This window comes from Callionymus lyra, chromosome 8 (assembly GCF_982586985.1).
Source record: "Callionymus lyra chromosome 8, fCalLyr1.hap1.1, whole genome shotgun sequence".
Taxonomy (NCBI): domain Eukaryota; kingdom Metazoa; phylum Chordata; class Actinopteri; order Syngnathiformes; family Callionymidae; genus Callionymus; species Callionymus lyra.
In genome coordinates this window covers 21,177,070-21,187,284 of record NC_141825.1, presented here as the reverse complement: position 1 = coordinate 21,187,284, position 10,215 = coordinate 21,177,070, and the positions used below count along the sequence as shown (strand labels likewise).

General features: G+C 34.9%; 1 protein-coding gene across 1 annotated transcript; it reads left to right on the top strand.

Annotated features, from left to right (window-relative positions):
* Positions 1–1,507: 1,507 nt before the first annotated feature.
* On the top strand, positions 1,508–9,118 carry fads2 (fatty acid desaturase 2). Its single transcript, XM_087798019.1, has 13 exons — positions 1,508–1,734; positions 2,018–2,287; positions 4,359–4,469; positions 4,529–4,726; positions 5,857–5,958; positions 6,027–6,152; positions 6,218–6,278; positions 6,358–6,434; positions 6,508–6,605; positions 7,264–7,360; positions 7,420–7,499; positions 8,587–8,712; positions 8,845–9,118. The coding sequence occupies exons 2-13, from the start codon at positions 2,114–2,116 to the stop codon at positions 8,894–8,896; spliced, it is 1,302 nt and encodes a 433-aa protein (XP_087654145.1). The 5' UTR covers positions 1,508–1,734; positions 2,018–2,113; the 3' UTR covers positions 8,897–9,118.
* The last annotated feature ends 1,097 nt before the right edge of the window (positions 9,119–10,215 follow it).

The following is a 10,215-nucleotide window of genomic DNA, read 5'->3' as shown; positions in this document are numbered from 1 at the left end:
TATATGGGTTTCTTTTTTTTAAATTATAATAAAAGTTTTTTCTTTCCATTTTTGTTTCTCAATATAAGTAATAATAATAAAGAGTTTTACCTTGTTCATGTTGTTTGACGGTTTTCCATAGAACGACAAAATGGGAGGAAACCACGGGTCAGAGCCCACTTTTAAGAACCTGCCTGTTGCCGACATCCATTTCATAATCTCTTGAAAAATGTAAAGATATATCTAAACAAACTGATCATTGAACTGTTGTGAATTACGATACAATTTATTTTAATTGTTTTTCTTTGTTTTAATTACTACACTATTTGTTATATATATCTTGTTTTATTGAAATGATCATATTTTCCTTGGCACAGATTAAAAACTATCCCATAAAATGTTCTTAATGTTTACGTATCTCGGTCACTATCATCAGATATTAGCCTTCTTTGAGATGTTTAGATTTGTGTTAAAAGTCTTTTCACCAAAACTTTAGTTAGTTTCATTTTTTTCGTGCCGTGTCCAAGAGTTAATATCCATGTGATTAAAAAAGAAAATTTGACAAGATTGTATTCACTTTTTGATACAACACCTGGATAAAGATGCACTAACAAGTGACCACTAACTTAAATTGTCCAAAATAACAGTGTCATGTACTTTCAACACAACTCGTGTTAAACACTGTTGTGGTTGATAAGCAGAGGAAGTGATGATGATGATGATATATATGAGCACGAATGCTCCTTCCCAGGTGCAAAACAAATAGACTCAAGGACTCATTCATTCCTCGGGCTATTAGAGTGTATAATTCTGAGTTCGTGGGCAGGAGTGGAGTGAAAGTATCTGAATGTTCTGTTCTATGTTAGTCTTTGTATCCTTTGTCTTTGTTGTTTTTCTTTGATCTATATTCTTTGTCTTTGTCTTTAGACTTAGATTGTATCGTCTTGTTCTTTCTCTTTATGTTCTTGTTCTTATTTTATTTTGATTTCTTTTTTATGAAAAATTGCTGTATTTTCTGTGGCTATTGGAAAAAAAAACAATTTCCCGAAGGAGACCTCCTGAGAGATCAATAAAGTTTTACCTTACCTTACCTTACCTTATATACAATGATCAAATTTATAATTATATATATATATTGAATAAATATATGTATTTGTTTGTTTGTAAATTGCTTTTTAATATAATTATTATTATTATATGTGTCTTGAATAATTGGAAAAAAAAATCTTAAAAAATGCTACAGTTATGGTATTAATACTTATTCCCTTATTGTTATTATTTAAATACTGCAATTGTAAGTAAGTGGCAAGACAAATGCTTACGATCATATATTTTATTTACTTTAATAGCCTGAGATTCCACAATATTTATTATTTATAAACATTCACCCATTTTTTTTAACGCCGCTTTTTCTTTTAATAATTTAATAAATGACACTGAAAAAAAATCCTCTCTTCAAATCCCGCGTCTTTGTTCGTGACCTGACGTGTTCGGTGTGACTGAGCCGTGGAGCGACGTGGTCCTGGTTCCGTGTGTCTGCGTCCACGCCACAGACGACGACACCAGCCTGGCTCTGCTAGACTCCGATTGGCCCAGAAGCGCTCGAACGATCCGCTCGGAATGTAGAGTAAGAGCCGCTGAATGATTCAGTGAACACGTCCAGAGGAGACATTTTGGTTCCCCCTGATGCTGGAGATGGATCGGAACCACGAGGGTGTCGTACCTGCGTGAGACCAGGAGAGACCAACTACAGATGTAAGTCCAGACGTTGTTGTGGGAGGTTTCGTGGGCCAGACGGCTGGTGAAGAACCCGCCAGGCGTCGTTTTATTTTGGGGGGTACAGAGATACAGATTTAAGAGACGTTTTTTTTTAAATAGTCGATGCTGCGTTTGTGGGTCAACAACTCGTCTGTGCCGCGTTCAAGTCTGAATAAAAGATGTGTGTTGCCATGGAAACGAAGGCGCAGTTGCTAAATATACATGTGGCGTTTGATGTGATCCCAGACTCCAGCTTTAAAGTTCTCATCTTCACCGTCAGATAACAACACGGCAACAGGTTGAAAGTTCCTGCAGAGTCCAGACTGACCACCCGTCGGCTGCTGACCCTTCGGAGAAGGGACGCTCGAGGAGGAGGATGGGGGGCGGAGGTCAGAGGTCAGTGTTCACCTGGGAACAAGTGCAGAGCCACTGCAGCAGGAACGACCAGTGGCTGGTGGTCGACAGGAAGGTCTACAACATCACCCAGTGGGCCAGGAGACACCCGGGGGGGAGTCGGGTCATCGGTCACTACGCTGGACAGGACGCCACAGTAAGGAGTGTTTCCTAGTATTTTTCCTACTGCATTTTTTATTAAATTAGAGATTTAAAGACATATATACGTAGGTTAAATGAGAGATTTTCACTCACACCAGATCCAAGCAAAAGAGCACATAATGAAGGATAATAATAGTAAAATAAATAAAATAATTAATGACATAAACATATTTCAATTCACTTACAAAAAAGATGTTCGACTGGAAAAGAAAGAAAAAACCCCATGGAAAATACAAAGCAATGCAAGATACATTTAATGCTTTCAATATACTTGAGTTCACAAATGAATGTTTTCATATTTGTCTTCTTTTCTTTTCTTATTTTTAAAAAAATATGTTTTTGTGTGTGTGTGATATTTTCTGAGAATATTAAAAAGATAATACAACAATATGTCCTTTCATTTGAGATTTAGAATACCATTAATATTAATCTTAAAAATACTTCTAAATCCTCCCCGTACTTTTTGTTTTAACGCAATCATTAAATACACACAACATTAAAAATAATATTTTTTTAATAATAAAAGACATTTAAATTTGCTTACAAAAAAAGATATTCAACTGGAAAAGAAAGAAAATACAAACAAAAACAAGACTACTATCGAGTAAATACCATGAATAATTAGCTTTTTTCGGAATAATGTAATACTTTCAATAAACACATTTATTTTTTACTTTTTTTATTGCTTTTTTAAATAAAGTTACAGTTTAGTTGAGTTTGTTATATTTGCTGAGAATTACAACAAAAGATTTACAAGTTGCTTGTTATTTTCAGCTGGTGTGGATAATACAATAATATGTCCTTTAATATCAAATTTAGAGATAGTTACATTAATAAAAACTTCTAAATCAAAAATTTTGTTTTTGTTTTGGAGAAATCATAAAACATACATACACATAAGTGTTGAATATGTTTCTGCTCATCATCTACAGCCTCCTGAAACTGAATAAAGCTCAATTCTATGTGACTTTAATTGAATAAAAACAATCAAGGTGTCACCATATTGATCCAACAACTACAAATGTACTTTGCAATTCTAGTTAAAAGGAGAAATATTTAACATAACAGAATAATAAAAATAATTAGACAAGCCAAGAAGCACAATAAAACAAAAACACTGCTTCAAACTAAAATATATTGCAGTAGCATAAATATGTTTAAAAAAAAACACCATTTAGTTATTGTTTTCCAGTTTAATTTGAGCTGTTTATATTATTCGTTTTTATAGAATATAGAAAATTTAATTTAGAAAATAAAAGTCCAATTGAGTTAAATTGTGACGTTTTAAGTCCGGAAAGAAATGCTAGCTATGCTAGCTAGGAAAGCTAACTTTTATCTCTAAAAATGTAAATATTAAAAAGGCATGTTGAAACGTGATACTTTTAAAAGTAATAAGAAACATCCAGGCTTACAACTTGATTAAAATACCAATGTACACAAATGTATAATATTAAATTCATCAGCTGTAGGTTAGCTTAGCATTAGCTTGTCTGGAATTTTCTGTTCCTTCAAAATGTTTTCAAGCCTCTTTCATGTAAGTTTGATACTTTATACGTGATAATGTTCATGAAGGATCTCTTTCGTTGTATTCTTGTCAATATAGTTGTACATTATTTCACAATAACAGGGTTAATTAGGCAACGATACACCTTTTGTCACTAGATTTGTTTCATATTTGCCTTTTTTTTCTTGCACTGAAAATAAGGTTTTCGCCAATGTTGCTCATTGTGAGTTTGTGTTCTCTTATAAAGTAATTTAACCGTAACGCTTCTAAGATAAGTCTGACAATTTCTCTTTGCGCTTGATGGATCTACTGACTCCTTTAAGAAACATCTTAAGACGTTTCTATTTGTTCAGGCTTTTCCTTGATTTTCTGGAACTCCTGTGTTGTTCTCAGTATTATCTTGATCTTTAAAGTATATACTTTTTTGAGTATTGTTTTGATTGTTAAAGCGCTTTGTGACCCTGGGCTGGAAAAGCGCTATATAAATAAATATTACTTACTTACTTACTTACAATTTGACAATTGATTTATTTATTAATTCATGATTTTTTGCTTCATCAAGGAAGCATTTTCGGCGTTCCACCCGGATCAGAAGTCTGTGCAAAAGTTTCTCAAACCGCTTCTCATCGGAGAACTGGCACCGACAGAACCGGGTCACGACCGTGACAAAAATGTAAGGACGGTCGAACCTCATCCATACAAGAACCCTCCACACCTTGTTTCTTCTTCCAGGCTGCCATCATTCAGGACTTCCAGTCTCTGCGTGTCCATGCGGAGAGCGAGGGTTTGTTCCAGGTGCAGCCGTTCTTCTTCTCCGCTCACCTCGGACACATCCTCCTGCTGGAGGCCGTCGCCTGGCTGCTGGTCTGGTTCTGGGGCACCAGCTGGTCCCTGACGCTCCTCTGCTCGGTCCTCCTAGCTGTTGGTCAGGTACACGTCTCTCCTCCACCATCTTTATCTTCATAAATAGTTAAATATCTTTGTGTTGTTTTGTCTTCGTTGTGAAGATATTGACTGAAACAGTCATGAGTACATTCTACATCTACAACTGAGATTCATTAAAGGAGAAATGACTGGAAATACTTTTCATTTCTTAGTTGCTATTTTTAGCATCAAAAATCCACGTGTTCAAGACCAGCTCTTTACACATTTTGTTTTATATTCTTTGATCATTAGATTCCATTAGATTTCTTTGTCACCTGCATTAATATTTCAGCTATTCTAATCTTTCTCAAGATTTCTCAGCTAGCAAGGAAACGTTGCTATTATACCTATATTTATGATAATTAATCTATATATTTCTATTAAAGTAGTGAAAAATAAGTTGTTGATTAAGCATTTTCAATGTATAATTTCAGATATGATCTGGCTCTGAATATTCGTTATGTGTCACATGGTTTAACAAAACATGTTTGCACTTTATATCGGGGTTTTAGGGATAAATAGGCAATATTATCTCCTTCTTTTCAAACTAAACTTTTTACAGCTGTAGTGCATTTTTCAACCAAAAGCAACACCATTTGTTGCCACAACTATCCAACAATACAGTATATTATTAATAGCATGGTATGTTTTATGTATTTATTTATTATTTACTTTAAGCAACTGTTCCTTTAAAAAGGTTCTAGCCTGGCTGTCTGGGTTCTGCAGGGCCCGAAATGGTTAGGGTCAGGTTAAGAGATAGATTAGGGGGTAGATTAAGAGAGGTTTAGCGTTAAAGTTAGGTAAGACGTTAGGGTTAAAGTTAGGGCTAGGTAGGATGTTAGGGTTAGGTTAAGAGCTGCAGAATCTGGAGCCCCAGACCCTCAGGTTCCAGAGGATCTGGGGTTCCAGAGGCTATTTGGTTATCTGTTCTCAGGGCCCCCGTGCTTTTATGCAGGCTTCGGGACTCGTCCTCCCCAGCTGTAGGTCCATGGGATTCTGGTCTTGGTTGCTAGTCCCTTGGTTAAGCTTAGTTAGTTTAGATGATTTTCAAATCGTTATTTACTAAACTTAGTTACTTTTTACAAAGGACGTCTTAGGAAAAACAAGTAGAACTCATGTGTGTTTCTCCTCTACAGTCCCAGGCTGGATGGCTGCAACATGATTTCGGTCACCTCTCCGTCTTCAAGATTTCCAGGTGGAATCACTTTTTCCAAAAGTTTATAATCGGACATTTAAAGGTGAAACCCTCTCAGTTCGGTAAAGTAAAAAAAAACAACACCCTAAACACGTTGTTATTGTTTCTCAGGGGGGATCTGCTAACTGGTGGAACCACCGGCACTTCCAGCACCACGCCAAACCCAACATCTTCAGCAAGGATCCAGACGTCAACATGTTGCACGTGTTCGTCGTCGGCTCCACTCAACCTGTGGAGGTGAGACTCTTGACAACACGACTGTGGTGTGTAGCAGCGAAACATTGTGCTCCTGTCTGTCACAGTACGGGATCAAGAAGATCAAAAACATGCCCTACAATCACCAACACCGGTACTTCTTTCTCGGTATGTTTCTTTTCACTTGTTTTGAAGCACATTTCTTTTTTTTTCATTTTGAAAGTTATTTTGATGTTTTTCTCTGCAGTCGGACCGCCGCTGCTCATTCCATTCATCTTCCACGTCCAAGTCTTGTACATCATGATCTCTCGCCGGGACTTTGTGGTGAGACGCTGACACATGTTTTATTCTTTTTTTATTCTGGTTTTCTGGCTGTTACTCTTCTTTCTTTGGTCAGGATCTGGCCTGGAGTATGTCCTACTACCTTCGCTTCTTCTGCTGTTACGTTCCTCTCTATGGTCTGCTGGGATCCCTCGCTCTCATCTTCTTCGTCAGGTTTGTCTTTTTTTTTTATTAATTTAAATCAAGCGCCTTCACGGGTCAAGAGCTACATGCTAATTATATTCTGTGAAAAATCCTTTTTTTTCTCAATGTAAAATAAATAATACATATTATAATAAATAATGATGAATTTTTCAGACTGTAATAATCAATAAAATTGAAATGATAGAGGTTGTTTATTTTATTTTATTTGTTTTTTAAGCATTGATTATTATTTAATAATAATACAAATAATTACATTTGATCATTTATTTATTGAAAGGTTGAATTCGTTTTTATTGAATTGCATAACTTTAAAGGTTGAAAAACAAGTTAAATTCAACCCTTCAGTGTTCTGATTCGAACTGAAGTGTTAAATAAAAAAATAACATTTTACTCTTTTGTTTAACTGTATTGTAAAAGTATTTTTATTTATTCATTATTACACACTTTGAAGCAGTTTTCCTCCCCATTTAATGTTTCCATTTTCCGTTAATTACATTTTTTAATTTGACGCCAAAATGTAAAAGTGTCACAATTTAATGATCTTGTCTGAAAAAACTATATATATATACAGCAGCTTTACATTTTGTCGATTGATATGTCGCCGTTGAAATACATCAAGAAAACGTAATCCACTCTCTGGCTCAGAAGTGAACGTTGTGATCGGCAGGTTTCTGGAGAGCCACTGGTTCGTGTGGGTGACCCAGATGAACCACCTGCCCATGGACATAGACCACGACAAGCACCAGGACTGGCTGACCATGCAGGTACCTGCTGCTGTCTTTTATGCTTCTACTTCCATGAACTTCCATGTCTTCTGGTTCAGCTGCAGGCCACGTGCAACATCGAGAAGTCTCCGTTCAACGACTGGTTCAGTGGACACCTCAACTTCCAGATAGAACACCAGTAGGTCCAACGAGGTTCTTTTGTTTCTAGTCGTATGAATGCTGAAGGAATTTTCTCTTCTGACCTGAACGTTGTACTGCATCTCCGCCTACAAATTGTATACGATTTTAACCATTCAAACTTTTATCAATTTGGCTCGTTCCCAAAATGCGGGCTTTGTTCTAGCTTTCTTTTGTCTCTTCAACTCTTTCTTCTATTTCTCTTTTTCTACCCTTTTTTCTCCATTCACTTAAATGGAAAAACTCTTCAACTCATGTTTCATCTCCTTCTACTTTGACCTTCAGGTTCATTCATCTACTCAGACCTAGAAACTTCAACTTTAAAAACACTTTTGTCTACTTACTACTACTAATACTACTATTTATACTATTAATACTACTACTTATTGTACTTCTACTTGTACTTGTACTACTATTTCCACTTATACTTTTACTACTAATTCCACTTGTACTTTTACTACTTATTCTACTCCCACTACTATTTCTACTACTACTTATTCTACTTCTACTACTAATTTAACTACTTCTTCTACTACTTCTACTTTTACTACTACATATTCTACTTCTACTATTTCTACTTCTTATTTTTCTACTTCTAATTCTACTACTTCTACTATTACTTCTACTTCTACTATTTGTTATTCTACTTCTAATTCTCCTACTACTTATTGTACTTCTACTTCTACTAGTTGTTTTACTCCCACTACTACTTCTACTACTACTTATTAATATTCTCCTACTAATTCTGCTACTTTTACTACTACTTCTACTGCTTATTCTACTACAAATTCTACTCCCACTACTACTTCTACTACAAATTCTACTTTTTCTTATTCCTTTTGCTATTTTTTCTTCTTCTCAATCTTTTTCACTTCATTTCAACGTTTTCTCATCAGTCTTTCTTCTTCATTCACATCACATTTTCTTCTGTAAATGCACATTTTCTAGTTCCCTCTAAAGATGCTCTGTAGATCTCCTTTTAACAACTAAATTATTCCATTCTTTCTAATACCAACCTTAAAAACAAGTTCTTTTGTCTCTATTTATTTAAATGATTGATTTTAGACCGTTTTTGCTACGTTTCTCAGTCTGTTTCCAACGATGCCGCGCCACAACTACCACAAGGTGGCGCCACTGGTGCAGGAGCTGTGTGAGAAGCACGGTCTCGACTACCAGGTCAAGACAATGTGGGAAGGCCTGGCTGACGTGGTCAGGTAAGAGTGATACAGAGTCAAATCTATTTACATCTCACGGCCAGACTGAGATCCAAAACAAATGTTTTTTTGTCCATCTCAGATTTAAAGAGTTTTTGTTCTGTTGTTGTTCAATGTTTTGGTTGTTTCCAGGTCACTGAAGACTTCCGGGGATCTCTGGCTGGACGCGTATCTCCATAAATAATAACAATAATGTAGTTTGTTAAAAGTCAAGATAATCAATATTGTGGACAAAATACAATTGTTTGCACGAGTTTATAACGTTTTTTGTCAATTTGCAAATACATTTGAACTTTTTTCCATCCAGGAATGTATCAAAGCAGACCTCTGTATGTACAAATATATCACCTACACCAAGACTGAAGAATGATGTACCTTTTACCTACAAAATAAACACAAGAGCTGATGTTGAGTGCATTGTTATTATTATATAATTTAATTGATTAATCTGATTGACAGTTGGAGAGTATCAAAATACAGTTTATGTACTTTATTTTACCCAGTAATTTGAACGAGAAAACATTTCTATTTACATTTACATTTACTAGTGTATGACCGCACTTTAAGTGAATTGAAAAAGAAAATAAAAAACTGAAATTTAAAAACATTCTGCCTAGTATTTTATTTTAGTATTATTATTATTTTTTATTAACATTGACAAAGAGAGTATTATGTTCACCCTGTGGTGAGGAATCCAACAACAAGTTTCTAGTGGTACATTAAATATAAAATGATTTTTTAAATCATTTAGTGCACTTCTTTCAAAACTAATATACATCATTTTGACTTTGAACGGTAGGCTACGTGCTGTTTATTTACCTTTATTAACCTGAAACCTGACAAATGTGTTTGTGGTATCCCTTGTGTTGCTTCTGGGTCAAGGTGCCTCCACCACTGCATATGTATTTCTGGAAGCCATGGAAGTGTTGGGTTGATTTCACATAGTGGTTTGTTTAAAATAATAATAATAATAAAAAACAAGTTATTTAATGATTGTATACGTTGACAAAACCTGATTCAATAATTGTAGTTTTACACGTGTATTCGTGAAACTATTTTAGGTAACAATTAAATTATGAACATTTTGTCACAATGATCTATCAAGGTGAAATTAAAATGTAATTTATTGGAGTTTATTCTGGTAAGAACTGCACAGAAAATCACATTACAGGTGATTTTCATGTTTTTGTATCAACAACCAGAACTGAAGCTTGAGGAGCTTTTATTGTCTGGCTTCTCTCAAAAGTCAGGGATCTCTAAAAATAAATAAAAAATACATTTCAGATGTTCACAATTAAAAATTTTACTCGAGGCAAAGGCTTAATCGGACCCTTTTTATTTCGACAGAGCAGCTTTTACTGTAAAACTTCACACTTCCACGGACTATGCTGCCAATTTCGGTTTGTGTTTGTTTGAATAAAACTATTATAATATTTAAAACCTTGTTAAATGTTTAATTATGACTCATATTTAACAATTTATTATTTTTTATTAATGCAAAGT

Excerpts from the sequence above, each read along its gene's own strand:
- fads2 (XM_087798019.1), top strand. The coding sequence starts at position 2,114 with ATGGGGGGCGGAGGTCAGAGGTCAGTGTTCACCTGGGAACAAGTGCAG. Across the intron at positions 6,153-6,217 it reads GCTCCACTCAACCTGTGGAG|TACGGGATCAAGAAGATCAA; the intron begins GTGAGACTCTTG and ends TGTCTGTCACAG. Across the intron at positions 6,279-6,357 it reads ACACCGGTACTTCTTTCTCG|TCGGACCGCCGCTGCTCATT; the intron begins GTATGTTTCTTT and ends TTTTCTCTGCAG.